General features: G+C 46.1%; 1 protein-coding gene across 1 annotated transcript in view; it reads right to left on the bottom strand.

Moving 5' to 3' along the window:
* Positions 1-5,357: 5,357 nt before the first annotated feature.
* TUBG1 (tubulin gamma 1) overlaps positions 5,358-16,943 on the bottom strand; it is a 102,333-nt gene continuing 90,747 nt past the window's right edge. Inside the window, exon 11 of the mRNA XM_069237715.1 lies at positions 5,358-5,957. Within this exon, the coding sequence (XP_069093816.1) occupies positions 5,760-5,957 (198 nt within the window). The 3' untranslated portion in view covers positions 5,358-5,759. The remainder of the gene's footprint in view (positions 5,958-16,943) is intronic.

Raw genomic sequence — 16,943 nt, 5'->3', positions numbered from 1 at the left:
TAGTCTTTCGCCCTCCTGCTTATGGGCCACTGAACTTGATCCTCTCACTGGCTTCCAATCTATCTCTGCTTCTCTGTTCAACACTCCCTTTCACCATTCCTCGGCATTTGCTTCTGTGCTCACCCAATGTTGTCAACCTAAGAATCAAACGCTGATACTACCCGACAGATCGCTCAGATGGTTAGGGTAGCAAGCACCTGTGGAGGCCAGCAGAGTATAATAGCTCCCTTTCACTGGGTGAAGTGTAGAAAAAGAAGAAGAGTGCATGTTGTGAATTTCCAAAGTTGGGCTGATTCCAGAGTGGATGCATGCTCACCGTTAGCTCCCTGGGTGGCAGTGAAGAGTTCATTGCACAGAAGGTCGCGGGATAGTTGGGGTTTTCCCCCAAAGAGTACCTGGGAGATGTGGTTGCGTGTATGTTCAGTGCACAAGTGTGATTGCTTATGTTGGTGGAAGTCTGGCATAAGAGTTTTCTAGCTAGTTAAGTCAACTGAGCTGATATATGAAGGTTGTGACAGCTGCTGGAACACATTCTCAGGGTCTGCCTAAGGCTTCCTCAAGCTCCAGTGGATCCAAGAATTACACAGGGGAGCACTAGGCCTCCTGTCTCTCTGAATGATCAGTCCTGGCACGTACCACCCACTATCACTTCTGAATTTACAACAGTAAACCATCCGCATGTCTAGATCACATCTAATGGCCAAGAACCCTCAGGGTGGGCATCTGGAATAGCCTCTTAGAATTTGGAAGGATGACTAGCCAGCAGGAACTGGTAGTAGACGCTTTCCCAGTGATGTAACCCAAAATGATGGACATTCCCTGAAGAATGTGATGGGAGTCCCCTGAGTTTTGCACATCTCACAATGGGGGTCCTCAGTGAGGGCCCCATGTATGGTTGTGGCCCACCTACACCACAGGACCTGCAGGGGTCTGTGTTACACCCTTGATTCATCTAGCCCCCTGCGCAGTTTACCTCATCCTAGTAGCTATGGGAACATCCCAACAGAATTTGACACATAGCAGTGAGTAGTTATCTAAAATAACCACATACTGTATAGCCATAGGTGAGGCACTGAAGAACTCAATTAGCGTTTCCACAGGCAACAGTCTGTAGGGGTGATGGAAGTGTACAAGATACCCTGTTATGTGGGGTGATTGGGATCTTGTCTGCTTGTTTCAATTAGGTCTCGACCCTGGAAAGAGGATCCCTTAGCATTCTATAGAATGCACAGAATATAGGATTATTTCCCACAGGTGGACATGAGAGTGAGTACATTCTTCACAGCTCAAACCTCTCTGAAGGATACTTCTACCTGGAAAATCCTCCAAGGCACCAGACTGGATTCAGAAACTTAAAATAGCTCAAACACGATAAGGTGGCCCCACTGCTCCCTCCAGACGTCACCCCCTGGATGCCTTATAAGGTGCACTCTAGCATGCAGGCGTTTCCTTTTATTTCCTCTTCGATGTTAGTCCAGGGTGCTCTCCTTGGATTTTTCCTGTAATTACATTGGCAGGGGTTAGAGTTTAGGCGCCTGGGTTGCTGCTAGTCGGATGCAGACTTCATGCTTGTCGTAGACTCATCTTCCTTCAATGGAAGTTTGAATGATTTTACAGATCAGTGGTGTCATCACCCCTCCAGGTCCGTGGAGCATGTTGAGGGTTAAGTTATCCTGTCTGCCTGATTCGTGCTGGATGTGGTGGCTGTTTTGACACTGGGTTAGATTTTCACTATAGTTGTTTTTTTTGGTGCGCTCTTGCACTGGCATTCAGTGTAGTAGCTCATGGTGGACTGGATGTGTGTTTTCTGATTATTTGGGCTGCAAAACTACTTGACCTCTACAACCGGTTTGCCATGTGGAGGGGGTAAGATTACTTCTGTTGACTGTTCTATGTTCTTGCCTGTATCTGCTTTCCTTCCCAGGTTAGCCCCTCTCTGATTGTATAAGCAGGTTGTTGCGACATCTCTGTTGGGTTCACCTTGGATAGGGTAGACTTTGGCTCGACTTCGGCTTTCTAGTTTGAAAGAGTTTTCTGCTAAGCATAGGTTCTTCTTGTCCCCCAGTCCCTGGTTTCTATCTCTTACGGTTTGCTTGCTGCCAGTCTGTTGATGTGCAATCCTGTCTTCTATGGTGGGAATTTTTGTGTTTCCTGGGTGTCACCATGATTGTTGCTGTTTATTGTGTTTTATGTAGTGATGGCGATGTGCTTGTTCCATTTTTTCCTGGCAGCCAAGGGTAGCACTACGTGGTGATGCAGATGTTTTCTTTTCTTGCACTCTACTGGCCCAATCTGCTTTCAGTGGAGGTGACATTTTATCCCCAACACCCCCGGCCTTCTTGGTGGAACTTATCGCGGCCTGCAGTGTGCTCCTCTTTGGAGATGGATGAGGCGGTACCCTTGCTCCAAGGCCTCTTGCTAGGTTTAAGTCATTTAGAAGCCATTAGTGCCTTTATCTGGAGTTTGGTCTACTGAGTTCTGCTGGGTTTCACAGCAACAGCTTTCTACTGGTGCTGTATTGTGGTGCCATGGGCATATATTAGATTCTGCCAGTTAGCTAGTGCCTTGCAGTCAATCATTCTTCCCTTGGCCCCACTTACTGCTCAGTTGTGTTTGCTGTCTCACTGTAGTTGGCCTGTGGCTTCCAGTCTTTAGGTTTATTCTGCCAAGTGGAGAGGTTGTAGATTGTCTGGCCTATACTGTGGTTTAGTCTTCGCTGCCCCGTCTCTGTAGGCAGTAAGCCGTAGCTTTGGTATTGAGTCTTGTGATGAGAAATCTATGTGCAGAAGTACTCATCAGAAGAAGTTATTTTCCATAACGAATGATCCTCTACCTCACAGTTCACTTCCACCTTCTGCGCTCTGAGATGAGGTTGTAATGTGGTACATTATTTTCTAACCGGTATCCTGCACTGTTCAGCTGCCATCTATGCCTGCTTCTCTAAAGGTGTGGGTGAAAAAAAGGACCGGACCTGATGTCTGTGCTCCACGTTGTGATCTGTATCACCACATCTGGATGAATGACCGAGTAAAGACCGAGCCATGGCACCACCTCCAAACCGTATAGGCTATTTCAAGTTTGAAGAACCAGTGTGGCCTGGGAGTATTCATCAGGTGAAGAATCGGCAGGTAGAGTATCCACAAGAAAGATTGCTACCAAAGGTAATTTTATCCTGGAGTTTACCGGCAAGCGTTCACCTTGGTATCGCAGTCACCGATGAGAAAGCAGACTTGGACCCTGTCCTGTTACTAAGTATAAGTCTGGGCCCAGTCAACGAGGTATGATATATGTAGTAAATTATGGAGCGGTACCAGTAGTTAACAAGAAAAGATACAATACCGAATTTTCATTTTTGCTGATACAGGATAAAAAGGGAATATAATAAAAACAAATAAGAGTAGTCTTGTCTAGAACACCAATCCAAAGAACTGGAACTTGAAATCTGTTCATATGTTGAAGGGAAAACTTCTCAAAAACAAAAATGACACTAAATATTCGATATTCTAACTTTTGGTATTTTTATCAATATGACCTTCCAGCACTTAATAAACACTTTCGTTGTTTCCGCATCCTCCAGTTTGTGGTGCCTTCAAACTCTCTGGAACAGAATAAGACAATACATGCAATTCTATCACACAATCAAAGGTTCAAAGTAAAGGGTTGCAAGAAGAAAACGCAACCTTTTGACTAACTTCTTGGTGAGACTTTTGACATGGTTTTAATGTTTTGTTTTATTTTAAAAGTTTGCATTTTAGGTTTTAATAGAATTATTTTTAGCGTTTACAGGATAACAACGTTACATTTCCTTCCCTTGACATTAACCCCGCTCTCCATCCCACACCAAACACACCTGCACTCCAGTGACACTAATACCAGACTGATTGTGTGCCATCAAATGGCGTTGCCACCTTTTGTCGACTGGAGCAAAAAAACATTCTTGACAGTCTCTTGCCTACTAGTCTATAATAATACCCCAATGCTTTCAAAATATCATGCTGCCTTCCCTCTGCTCTTCTAATACTTTTCTCCATGCCCAGGATCTACCGTATTTTTTGCAGCCAAGATCCTCTCGAGAGGAGTGCTGTAGGAGCACATCCGGCTTGCTTTGCCACTAAAAAGCCGATGCAAAATAATTGTACCTTTTCCGGTATATAGGGGTTATGTGGCTTCAGGGATATCCTAGTAAGATAACTTCAGGACATTCCAACAATCATGACCTTGCGACATGGTCAATGGCATCTAGATAGAACCTCCCTTCAGAAACCAGTCTCTCCAAGACATGCCCTTCTCCCCAGGCTCCCCTCAGGAATCACTACTTTTGGTCTAATCTTTCTAGTATAGAATAGTAGTAGAGTACTTTATGGAGGGGCGTCCTTGCCTCCAGTGTGTGGCGTAAAATTATTTTTCCTTTCTAATATGTCTTTTTCCCAAGCCCTCTTGAAAAGGGAGCCGACCATCAGTTACTGGTCATGATGTGGGGGTAAATGTTGGAGAGAAGGTGCAGCCTATTTTCTCAAACATAGTAAATTTCCTTGTGGCCCCTATTCTCACCTGGAGACTGTGCACCCAATGTCTAATCTCATGACCAGACAGTCTGAAGTCTCTCCTGATTCGTTTCAAATACTTGTCATATTCTTAACGTCCCTCAATGCCGAACACTGCCTGTCGATCTAGATGGAAAAGGCTCGTCTCTCTACACTAGAGACAAGGTCGTCATTTTCTCGTAATGGTTTGAAAAGAAAGGGAAGGTCGTCAGTTCGTGGCCAGAAGTGATGCAATTTCAAAGTCAAAGGCTCGCTTTCCTCTAGTGATTCAGAAGTGTATAGTCGAGGGGTCCTCTGGGCAACTTCACATTTGTATTTTTAAAGTGTGGTTCTTTCATTTTAAATTTGTGTTTATCTAGCGGTAGTTGTGATGTTTTTCAAAAGGATATACTAGCAATAAACTGAGTTAAGAGATGAAAAAACCCTGCATTATAATGAATTTAGCAACCAATCCATTTAAAAAAAGCGGAAGGCCAGGGCACATTGCTCTCTTTATATGCCAGGAAACCTAAAGTCCCTATGCAACTGATCTCGAAGCCCAGCTGCTGCACAGCCCGGACACTAGCATATTCTCATAGCACACAACACCTTGAATCATTGCAGAAAGCGGGTCTATTTGCAATGCAAAGCACGGTTTCATTTTTTTGCTGCAAGTTTCATCATCTAACCGGTGTATGAGTCACTTTCACAGCAATCTGATTAGCCACGTGACACTTTCAGACAGCAAGCCCAACCACATGCCTGTACACAGCAGCAGGAGATGCACGTTCCCACGAGCGTAAAGAAATCAAGGAATCAAAGGAGTCAAAAGAATGTTTTTCACTTTCAAAAATAAGATTTTATTTCTTTACAATATATTCACTCAAAGATACTTTCCTTAAAATGACCTAATACGACAGCAGCTAGACAGGCTGGCCTGACTGAGACGCCTGATCATTTACTATACACAGTGAATGATAAAGAAACAATTATTTAATGTGATCCTGGTGAACACAAATGTCCCTCGCATCTGCAAACCAGTAAGGCCAGTGCCAGGACAGAAGTCGTGCAATGCGGAGACCTTAGCGGCCAATTAAATAGTGTTATTATTAATACAAACCTAAACAGGTATGAACAAACCACTCAAATAAATGACGCATCCACTGGAGGGAAGTGCCTTTAGCTGACAGATTGTCACAGAGAGTAGTAAACGCCTGGCAAGCCGGCCCCAGCTGCTCACTTGTCCTTCGTGCCCCAGGAGATGTACTCGGCCTGGGTGGCTGCCTGGTACTCGTCGATAAGCTGCTGGACCACCTCTCGCGAGTCGTCCAGCTCATCGAAGTTGTCCTTGAAGATATCCTCTTTTCGGAACTGTTCCAAGAAGGCCTCACGCTTTCTCAGCTTGTCGTACTGGCGGCACGTCCTCTCAAACAACTGCAAGAGAAGTGGCAGGAGTCAGGGCGAATGCGGGTGCTCGCAAGCCTCTGTCCCTGTGAGGGACAGGCACAAGGGCCACTTAAAACGGCCTGCTCATTCACAGCTCTCCCGCCTCCTGCTTGCAACCTTTCGCGTCTGGCAAAGCATTTCACTGCACTCACAGCTGCTCTCTCCTTTCACATTTCAAGAAATAATTGAAAACAAAACGCATGCACCCGGGTCAAAGTGGCGTAAAATAGGCCTGGCACTAGAGCTGGCACGAGTTCTCTTGCAGGGTTGGCAACCAGTTCCAAGTATTGCGGCATGCAATGGAGGACACTCACTGAGCACTGTCTCGGAGACAGTTTCTGTACACAGTAATCCCCGTCCTCGCACCACTCTGTGCGCCCGGGTCATACAGAAAGACAGTGCGGGAACTCGGGGGGTATAAACCCGAGGCTGAAGGCAATCTCCGTGAAACCTGTGTTGTGCCCCAAGTGTAAAACTGAGGCAATCACTATTAGAGCCCAATCGTATACTATGCACAGCATATATCATGAGCTTAAATAAAGGGGCTGCACCTATTCATTAGACAAGTTGTCATTACTTTATTGTGGGCGTTTAGTTCAGGGAATGACCATCTTTACGAAAATAAAGATCCAGTGAGCATACCACCGTCTTTTCTCCACAGTCATGTTAGGTACAGCTCCTACACAGCGGATTTAAATGTTTTATCATTATTACGACAGTCCCTGGAGCTGGCAAAGTGACAAAACCTTTTGTTCCTTACCGGCATATTGTAGAAAGAATTTGCAAAACTGTCCTGGACACAGAAAAAGATGCAGTGGTGACATCTAGTGGCAGGCACTGTAAACTGCACAACTTAAGAAATCTGAACACAAGTAAAATAAACATGGTAATAGTCTACTGCCTGTTCAAAATCAAGCTCCTCTTTCCACTAGTTTTCGATCAGGGTCCGAATCCCGGATTTATATGTATTTATTAGGTTTTGCTAGCAGTCATCCAAAAATATATTTTTGATGTTCTAACAATTTCTGGGCGAAATGTTACGCTGTAATTGTTCCAAGAAGGAATACCTTTTCCTTTTTTGACACTGAAAGGTCATAAGCGTGTTGCACCTTGCTAAAAGCAGCTGCTGCTTCGTGTTATACTTCTTGAATACACGAACCAGGCCTCGATTAATACCTTCAATATACATCTACGTCCGCTGACTTGATCTGAGATTTTCCTCACATTCACACCAAAATTAGTTATTTGACTCAAGATTTCTGCTCTCACCTTAACGGAGAGGTACGCTCTGAAACTTGGCTGCTAGTCACATATCTAGTCTAACTGACCCGTCTTCTCTACCTACAGCTAGGAAAACAAAAGTGATCAGTCTCATTTCTAATGTCTTATAATAATTCTGGTAACTTGACAAGTTCATTCCATCCTCATCACGTGAGCGTCTTCATACTAATTTTCTGCAGTTTCTCTCACGGCACAGAAACATTTATCGACTTGTAGAGACAATGATCTAAATACACTCACCATCTTTAATAATACAATCATTTTGATAGAATTTCACCTTTCCTCATAAAGACAGACGACGCTCCCTTCATCTCTGCATGTTCCAAATAGGTTCTAGAACCGCAGGAACTATCTCGACACAAATTCTTTTGGATCCATAGTTTCACACCCATACCACTACTTTTTACTACATTAAACTATAAAAGCGCCCCATCTTATTCGACCACCCTCTAGGGAGTGGCATTAGGCTGGTACTCCCCGAATAAACACTCCAGCAAGTACTACTACTGCTGTGTCTACGCTTCATGACATTTCTGATCATTTACGGAAACCTAGACAAGATGACTGTGAGCATCAACCAGTGGAATGACTGCACGAACTGTAGCCGAGTTGGATACTTTCAAAATGTGACCCAATATCTTATTTCTGGAAAATTATGTGCAATAGAATGGGCCTGATTGTACAAAAAGCAGTGATGACACTTATGGTCTGCAGTAGGAGCAACGATCTGTTGATATTGGAGGTTTTTCGCTTGTCCAAAAAACGATTTTGTGGCCAGGTCTGGTAGCTGCAGTATTGGAAAAACCGGACACTGCTTAATTTGGACATTTGGCCAGAAGACAGCAATAGATATGTATTCATGTGACAGTATACGAAGCAAGAAACTTGCTGGATAAATCGGAGGAGGCTAGTTCACCATATGTGGTTCTTCATGGCTGGGCTTATGTACAAGTTACTTACCTTCGGTAACAATATATCTGGTAGAAACATATTCTAGTTGCAGATTCCTTACCTTTGAATTTCCCCAGGTATCAGACTGGATACAGAGATTTTTCTTCGAGCAGTACCTCTGTGCGCCGTCAGGTGGCATCGGTCGACTCTGCGAGCGTCGTGAGGACGTTGCGTCGTATATAGGCGCCACCCCGGTGCGCTGATGTCAGTTTCTTTTCACGACTTTCCACACCAGTAGCGCGGAGCCATGAAGAACACAGAGTGGTGTGCCAAAACTAGGGCCCTTAAGGGGAATTTTCTGTCCCTAGAAATCAGCTCGCAGTGCGGGGAGGATGGGCGGGTCGGTAAGGAATCTGCAAATAGAATAGGTTTCTACCAGATATATCGTTACCAAAAGGTAAGTAACTTGTACATCTGATAGAGATTTCTAGTTGCAGATTCCTTACCTTTGAATAGATAACCGAGCAATACCATCCCCGGTGGTGGGATGCGAACCAAGATCACACCAAGAAGTCCTGTAGGACCGAACGGCCAAAGTAGCCGTCCTGTAGGACCTGATTGTCTAGGCAGTAGTGTTTGGTAAAAGTGTGCAGAGATGCCCACTTCGCTGCCTGACAGATGTCCAGGACTGGAATGCCCTGTGCTAGCGCTGTGGTAGCAGCAGTAGCTCTGGTAGAGTGAGCTCGCAAACCTTCGGGAGGTTGATTTTTAGCCAGAGTAGCACATTTTGATGCATAAGAGTACCCATCGTGAAAAGGTACTCTTCTGCACCGCCTTCCCCTTCCTTGGACCCACATATCCCACAAAGAGTTGATCGTCCACCCTGAAGTCTTTGGTGCGATCAAGATAGAACGCCAATGCCCTTTTTGGGTCCAGACGGTGGAGTCTCTACTCTTCATGAGAGAGATGTGGGGGTGCATAAATGGTAGGCAAGGTGATGGACTGTCCAACATTGAAGGGTGTCACTACCTTAGGTAGAAAAGAAGCCCTCGTGCTAAGCACCACTTTGTCAGGATGTATGGCCAGAAAAGGAGGCTTAGATGACAGAGCCTGGAACTCACTTTTCTCTGCGGGCAGAAGTAATGGCAACTAAAAAGACAGTCCTGATAGTTAAGAGTCTTAAAGGAAAGTTGTGATGCGGCTCAAACGGGGTACACATAAGGTATGTTACTACCAGGTTTAGATCCCATTGGGGCATGATAAATGGGATAAGAGGAAAGAGATGTGTGAGGCCTTTAAGAAACCTCCCAACTATAGGAGATTTAAATAAGGAAGGCTGATCTGGTAACCTTAAGAAAGCAGAAAGATATCCCTTAAGAGTGCCCAAGGTGGAACCCTGCTGGGCAAGGGAAAGAATAAAGAGAAGAACTTGAGGAAGAGGAGCAGATAGAGGACTGACAGATTTGTTGAGGCACCATGCCAGAAATTTCTTCCAACGACATGCGTATACAGTTTTGGTTGAGGGACGCCTGGCTGCCAAGATAACATCACAGACTTTGGGTGGCAAGTCAAAAGACGTCAACTGTCGCTGCTCAATCTCCATGCATGAAGCAGCAGAGTTGACAGGTTCAGGTGGAGGACTGTCCTCTGCTGCTCCGACAGAAGATCCTCCTGAAGGGGCAGTCTGATCGGAGGAGCTATGGCCATGGTCAACAGCTCAGGATACCAGACTCTTCGTGTCAAGTCTGGAGCCACCAGTATTACCTGGGCCCGGTCTTGCCTGATCTTCAGACCTCTGGGCAGAAGTGGTATGGGTGGAAAGGCGTACAGGAGGCGTGAATTCCACTCATAATGAAAAGCGTTGCCAAGCGAGTGCCGCCTTGGAAACTCCAACGTGCAAAACAGATGACACTGCACATTCTCTACAGAGGCGACAAGTCTAACTGAGGTTCTCCCCACTGCAGGAAGAGACCTTGTGCCACCTCCAGATGGTGAAGCCATTAGTGATTAACCAAGCATTGTCGGCTGAGTTAATCTGCTCTGGCATTCAAGGAGCCTGCCAGGTAATGAACCACCAGGGAAATGCCCTGATGTTCCAGCCAAGTCCAGAGACGAAGGGCCTCTTGACAAAGGGTCCACAATCCCACTCCGCCTTGTTTGTTGCAATACCACATGGCAGTGGTGTTGTCTGCGAACACCTGCACTGCTTGCCTCTTGAGAGGAGGGAAGGAATGCTTTCAACAGCCAATCGACAATGTAGGGGGAAGACTGGGACCCCTAACCTGCGCAGATTAGCTGCCACCACTACCATCTCTTTCGTGAACACACGAGGGGCACTGGTAAGGCCAAAAGGGAAGCACGGTAAACTGAAAGTGCTCTTGACCTACCACGAAACGTAGGTAACGTCTGTGGGCCAGCAAGACCGGAATGTGGAAGTATGTGTCTTGCAAGTCAAAAGCTACCATCCAGTCTCCAGCCAGGGCAGATAGGACTTGAGCCAATGTCAACATTTTGAACTTCTCCTTTTTGAGGAAGAGATTGAGGGACCGAAGATCTAATATAGACCAAAGACCTTTGTCCTTTTTTGGCACCAGAAAGTAGCGAGAATAGCAACCACAACCTACTTCTGGCCACGGAACCCTCTATATAGCTCTTTTGGCCAAAAGGGCTTGGACTTCCTCGCTGAGAAGCGCCATTTGATCCTCTGATATCTGATTGTGTGAAGGTGGCATGGCTGGAGGAAGTGTCTCGAAGGGGAGGGAGTAGCCACTTCGAACAATTTGGAGAACCCACCTGTCCTAGGTAATGGATTACAATTGGGGAAGGTGATGGCGAATTCTGCTTCCAACTGGCTCCTGGTGTACCCGCGGACTAGGAATGTTTGGAGGCTGAGGAGGTGGCGGGTGTGGACTGGGCGACCCGCTGGCTCCCTGATCCCCGGGGGCGTGGGATCCCATGTCCGCGGCTGCGCAGGGGCTGTACAGCATGCGTGGGTCAATGGCCAGGGGGGAAAGGATGTGGTTGGGTGCCCCTTCCGTAGCCACCAAAGGGGCGAAAGGCGGACTGCTGGGGTCTAGGAGTGGACGCGAGGCCAAGGGGCCAGGCCGTGGCTCGGGAATCCTTAAATCGCTTGAGCGCCGAGTTCGCTCGTCTATGAAGAGACGTGTGCCATCAAAGGGCATGTCCATCAAAGATTGCTGGACATCCCCTGAAAAGCCAGATGTTCTCAGCCAGGCGTGGCGTCTCAATGCCACCGTCGATGCAACCGATCTGCCCAGAGAGTTGGTTGTATCCAGTCCACAAAGAATCATGAACTTCACAGCATCCCTCCCATCTGTTACGGCTTTGGAAAGGATAGCCCTGACCTCCTCTGGAACTCTAGGCAGCACTTGCGTGACGGTATCCCAGAGAGTATGGGAATAGCGGCCCAAAAGGCATGCGGTGTTCACAGACCGCAGCGCTAGGCTGTTGGAATAAAACAACTTCTTCCTCAAATTATTCAGTCTTTTTGATTCCCTGTCCGGGGGTGTGGCAGGGAATGCACCAGATGAAGAAGAAGCCTGGATGACAAAGCTCTCAGGCGTGGGGTGCTGGGTGAGGCATTTCGGGTCTGACGGCGCTGGCGGCAGGCAATCGTCCTATTCACAGGAGCCCCTGTGCTGGGTCTGGACCAAGTACCCAAAAGGATGTCTGTCAGCGCTTCATTAAAGGGAAGAAGGGGCTCGGAAGAGGAAGACCCCGGCTGAAGCACGTCTGTTAGGATATTAGGCCTAACCTCCACAAAAAGTAGCTCAAGGTCCAGGACCTTAGCCGCCCTTCTCACCACCATGGAATAAGAAGCACCCTCCTCCGGAGCCACGGTAGGAGAAGAAAGCATACCAGTGTCAGGGGAGGTGTCTAGACCACTGGATTCACCCAAATCCTGCACCCAGACCATTTGGGAGTCAAGCTGGTATTCTAAAGGGTCCAGCATCCCCTCCATACTCTCCCCGTATCCATATGCACAAGCATAAGGGTCTGGATCAACCCTGGGCCCAGGAGAGCCCATAGAGAAAGGAATCAACGTAGTTCCGACTCCGGGTCATCGGGTATGAGGATGGTATCGATGTCGATTGTGGGCCCAACCGACGTCAGGAGTGGCGACGTCCGACCCGATGCCGGGGAAGGTCACCCTGGCACGACCGGCATTGGGACGGATCCGCGATTGGATCCCGAGGGACCTTCCGGAGCTGTGGCCGAAGCTGACGACTTCGAACCCGAGGGGGACCCCACCGACTCACCTGTCCCCGAAGGTGGGACGGACCGCCTAAAAATGAGGCACATTGCCTCATAAAATTCTTTAAGCTGGGCAGGGGTGGCTCCGGCTCCCGGGAAGTCTGGGAAACGCAGAGCCGACCCAGATGAAGGCTCCGATGACGGAAGCCTAGAGCGTCAATGCTCTTTCCGCGTTGCATCGACCAATCGCTGAGGTGAAGTTGAAGAACGCTTGTCTTTCTTCGAAGACTTCTTTTTGTGACCCAAGTGTCCCGGTGACTTGGAGGACGAGCAGTGGTGGAGACTCCGCGGCCGGTCTCGAGACCTTCCTCTCGAACGAGACCGTGAGCGCCGCGGAGTCAAGTGTCAGGCCACCATTGAGCTTTAGGGATCTCTCCCTCAAAGCTTTTGGGTTCATGGCCCGATACTCTGAGCACGACTTCAGGTCGTGAACTCGCTCCAGGCACCACAGACACACGAGGTGCAGATCCCTCACCGACAGTTCGGTGACCAGATTCAGAGGGCTTGAATTTGGTCTTGCGGGCATCCCTCAATGCATCCACGAACTCATAAAAAAATGACTGAGGTAGCTCTCTCCGGATCACCGCGTAGGCTGGCGCAGAAAGAAAAGAACTGATGTCAGCGCGCAGGGGTGGCGCCTATATACGAACGCAACGTCATCACGGCGAACATGACACCAACGATGCCCGCGGAGTCGATCGATGCCACATGATGGCACGCAGAGGTACTGCTCGAAGAAAAATCTCCGGATCCAGTCTGATGCCTGGGGAAATTCAAAGGTAAGGAATCTTCAACTAGAATTCTCTATCAGATGGATTAGTTTCATTTAATATATGGCACACCAAAGATAAAACTGGATTATTAAACAATATCAAGCATCGGTTTTGATATATTGGGCTACAAATATGACATGCAGTACATTTGTCTTGGCTACCACTAAATGTATGACTCAGTTTATTAATGATTTCGGCTGGTAGAATTGGATTTGCAGCTCCAAGTAGAATCTAATGAAGCAATATTAACTAAAAATGAGGGCATGCCCAGGTACCTACTGATTTGTGTGGAGTCAAGTGGGCTTGTGGCAGATGAAGCAGAGAGCTCTACTCCACCCCTATCAATAAGTGACTGGGAATGCCCTCACTCTTGGCTAATATTGCCCCTAGGAAATCATCATTGTAAATGAAACCCTAAAAGGTTGGAAATAAATTCACCCAATTGTTGCAGGATGACGTGTTTTTCATAATATTTTTAGGTTGATGTTAACAGTAGGCATACCCATTCTTTTCTTATTGCTAATAAAGCTCCACAATTTATTTGTTCCCTTAAATACACTGTAGTGGATGTCCAGTTACGTGATCCCAAAAGAAGCATTAGAAGGAGTCATACCACATTTAGCAACAATGTGAATCATTTCCTGGTGATGCCACAATCATTGAATGAATTGTGGCAAGTTCCAGTGATTTCACGGTCTGTAAAATGCTGATTCTCTGTTCAGATTTATTCAACCATGTTTGAGGGAAAAACACTTTCTCTTATGATTTTCTTGTGGAAATTATGGTTGGTGAGCCAAAAAGAGGACACTTTCTTTTATAAATTCTTAAATATCTTGTTCATCCATATGAGAACAAAATCCGACATGCTGAGTAACGTGCAGAAATAGCCCGTCAGCCAAGTCTACAGTGTTCAACTGAACGTTCTCCAAGTTTTTTAATAGATACAAAATGTAATGTAGTTTATGACAAAAGTAAGGCACTCTTAGACGCCAAGTTGCTAAAACAGGAGCTGTAGAATTGAAAGCACGCCCTGTAGAGGAGAATGGAGCAAACAAATAATCTGACAGGTTTATTTCGGAATGGAAAATTATGGTGTTCAAAAGGCTAAAATAGAGGATATATTTTCTATACATCCTTACACCTTTAAAAAAAAAAAAAAAAAAAAAAAAAAAATTATTTTTAAGGAAAAGGCCTGGTATGCTGGGTGAAGCATACTGCAGAAGAGCCCGAGTTACTTTCCAAGTGTCCTACTTCAGCTTCACCTTTCTAATGAACAACTAGGATGCTATTATTCTGTATTCACAACAGATGCAAGGCGCGTAATGATGTTGAAATAGGAGCTGTTATTAATGTCTTTGTTATGGAACAAACGGACGTCAATAAGCATTGGTGGGTTTAAAGATTCCAAAGAACTCTTATCCAACTCCATGTCTTCTAGCGCAGGCTCATTCTGTGATCTTGGTGCACTCTAAAGTTCTTATTAAGAACTCTGATCTTTGCAGACAGCTTTTAAGAGGAAGGATTAGACTGGACTGGAGTGGGACGCACATACTCTAATGACGCTTGTGTCATGTAACAGCGATGATTCGCCTGTCCCATTTCCCCGTTAGCCATGTTGACAGAAATGGTGGCACCAAGCAAATCTCCAGCTCCCTTTAGAACAGTTGCAGAAGGTTTGAGACCCATGTAAGCTGTGCACTCTCTCGATTGCGGGAGCATTATTCTTCTAATTCGGTTGATAGTTTAATAGGTACCTGTGGACCTGATTTAAGGAGGACACCCCACTCCCTTCCATCAGCTACATGCCAAGCAGCTGAAATTCTTCCCCTGGCTTCATCCAAGAACCTCTTGAACACGGGTTCCTTCCAGCTACTTCTACAAATCTGGTTTTCTTTAATGTCCATTTCCCCCATTGCTAGCTTGATTTGTTTAATTGGTTTTGCCGCTTTTTCACACATAAGCTGATGGCAACTAGATAATCACGAGGCTCTTTGATGAGTGGAGAAGTGTTTGCTCACTGCCCTAACTGGTGACACAATTAATTTAAACTGAGCTGATAAATCAGCATTAACCACCCTGGGGGACAAACTGTTAAATGAAGTTTAACTTTGGCCATCTAATCTCTACAACCTCCCCTTCCTTTCTCCTGTGCTCCGTTCCCAATTTGAGTTTAGAAGCTGATTAGGAACCACTTTTGCAACACCACCCTACCCCACCACCCAGTGACAAGTTAATGCAACTGTGGGGGAATTTCTTGATCACATTTAAAAGGTAGTGAGAAATGTTTTGCACTGGATGCCTGAGCACAGCCAGAAAATTTTAATTAGTGGCAAGATATCATCAAAACCTGATTAGGGTAATCCTTTTTGAATCTCTCAATTCGTACTTTAGCATCTTTTGTTAATCCAGATGGCTTCCAGACTAATGAAACTTCACTGGTTGCCTAGCAACAGAAGAGTAGCTTTTAAGTATATATATATATATATATATATATATATATATATATATATATATATATATATATATATAAATAAAATTTAATGCAAAATAGCATAGACTTTTCTGCAGTCAAGGCTTCAGCTCTCTCTACCCGGAGCACCCCTTAGATCAAATTCTTTGGAAGGTTAAACAATGAAGAAGGTCCTTCACAAATGTAACCACTAAACTCTTGGAACCTCGGTCCCCTTACTCTGAAAGGCATCTAGCATTGATCATTTTCAGGAAAGAATTCAAACTGGCTGTTCACTAATGAACTATAATTTGTTGAAAAGTTTCAAATCCATGTTGTACTTAGGGTAGGGGACGCCTATGGGTAACAGCTTTATAACAAGCATTGGCAAAGCCAATAGGTCTTCTACAAGAGATATTGGCTTTGGCAAGGTGTTTTTGCCATGTTGTACGCTAGTGTAGCTGCTGTTCAGTGTTGCAGAGTGGAGTGAGGGAATATAGTGACGGAGAGTTCAGTAGAGGGGAGTACAGATCAGTGGCAGAGTGCCGTAGAGTGCAGTGTCATGGAGTAAAATAGGGTGGGGACTGGATCAAGATCGTGGGGTGCACTGGATTGGAGTAGGATAAAGTGGGTGGATTGGATCTGAGTGGTATGGAGGTGGATTGGAGTGGGATAGATTACACCGAAATGGGGTGGTTGAACTGAATTGGAGTCAAATGACTAGGGTAGAGTGGATTGTATTGTGGTGGGGTGGACTGGATTACAGTGGGGTGGAGGGGGTGAATTGGAATTGGGTGGATTAGACTGGAGTAGATAGATTGGATTCACTGGTGTGTGGTGGATTGGACTGAACTGGAGTGGGTTGGATTGGGGTAGAGTCAAGTGGATGGGAGTAAATTGGATTAGAGAGGAGAGGGGTGGATTGAAATGGGGTGGAGTGGACTGGAGTGAGGTGGACTAGATTGGGGTGGGACTGATTGGATTGAGGTGGATTGGATTACACTGGGGAGGACTGGAAAGGAGTGGGGTGGGGTATAATGGAGTTGAGTAGGGTGGATTCTATTGGAGTGTGTTGTGCTGGGCTGGAGTGCTGTGAACTGGAGCGAGTGGGCTAGAGGTGGGTGGACTGAACTGGAGTGGGATGGATTGGACTGGGCAAAGTCAAGGGGATCTGAGTACACTGGGTGGAGTGGGATGGATTGGATGTGGTGGATTAAAGTGCGGTGAATTGGACTGGAGTGAGGTGGAACTGAGTGGATTGTAGTGGGGTGCGACGGACAGGAGTAGACTGGATTGTGAAGAGGT

This window comes from Pleurodeles waltl, chromosome 6, assembly GCF_031143425.1.
Source record: "Pleurodeles waltl isolate 20211129_DDA chromosome 6, aPleWal1.hap1.20221129, whole genome shotgun sequence".
In the NCBI taxonomy this organism is placed as follows: Eukaryota; Metazoa; Chordata; class Amphibia; order Caudata; family Salamandridae; genus Pleurodeles; species Pleurodeles waltl.
The sequence above is the reverse complement of the archived record's forward strand: the minus strand, read 5'-3'. Positions and strand labels throughout refer to the sequence as shown.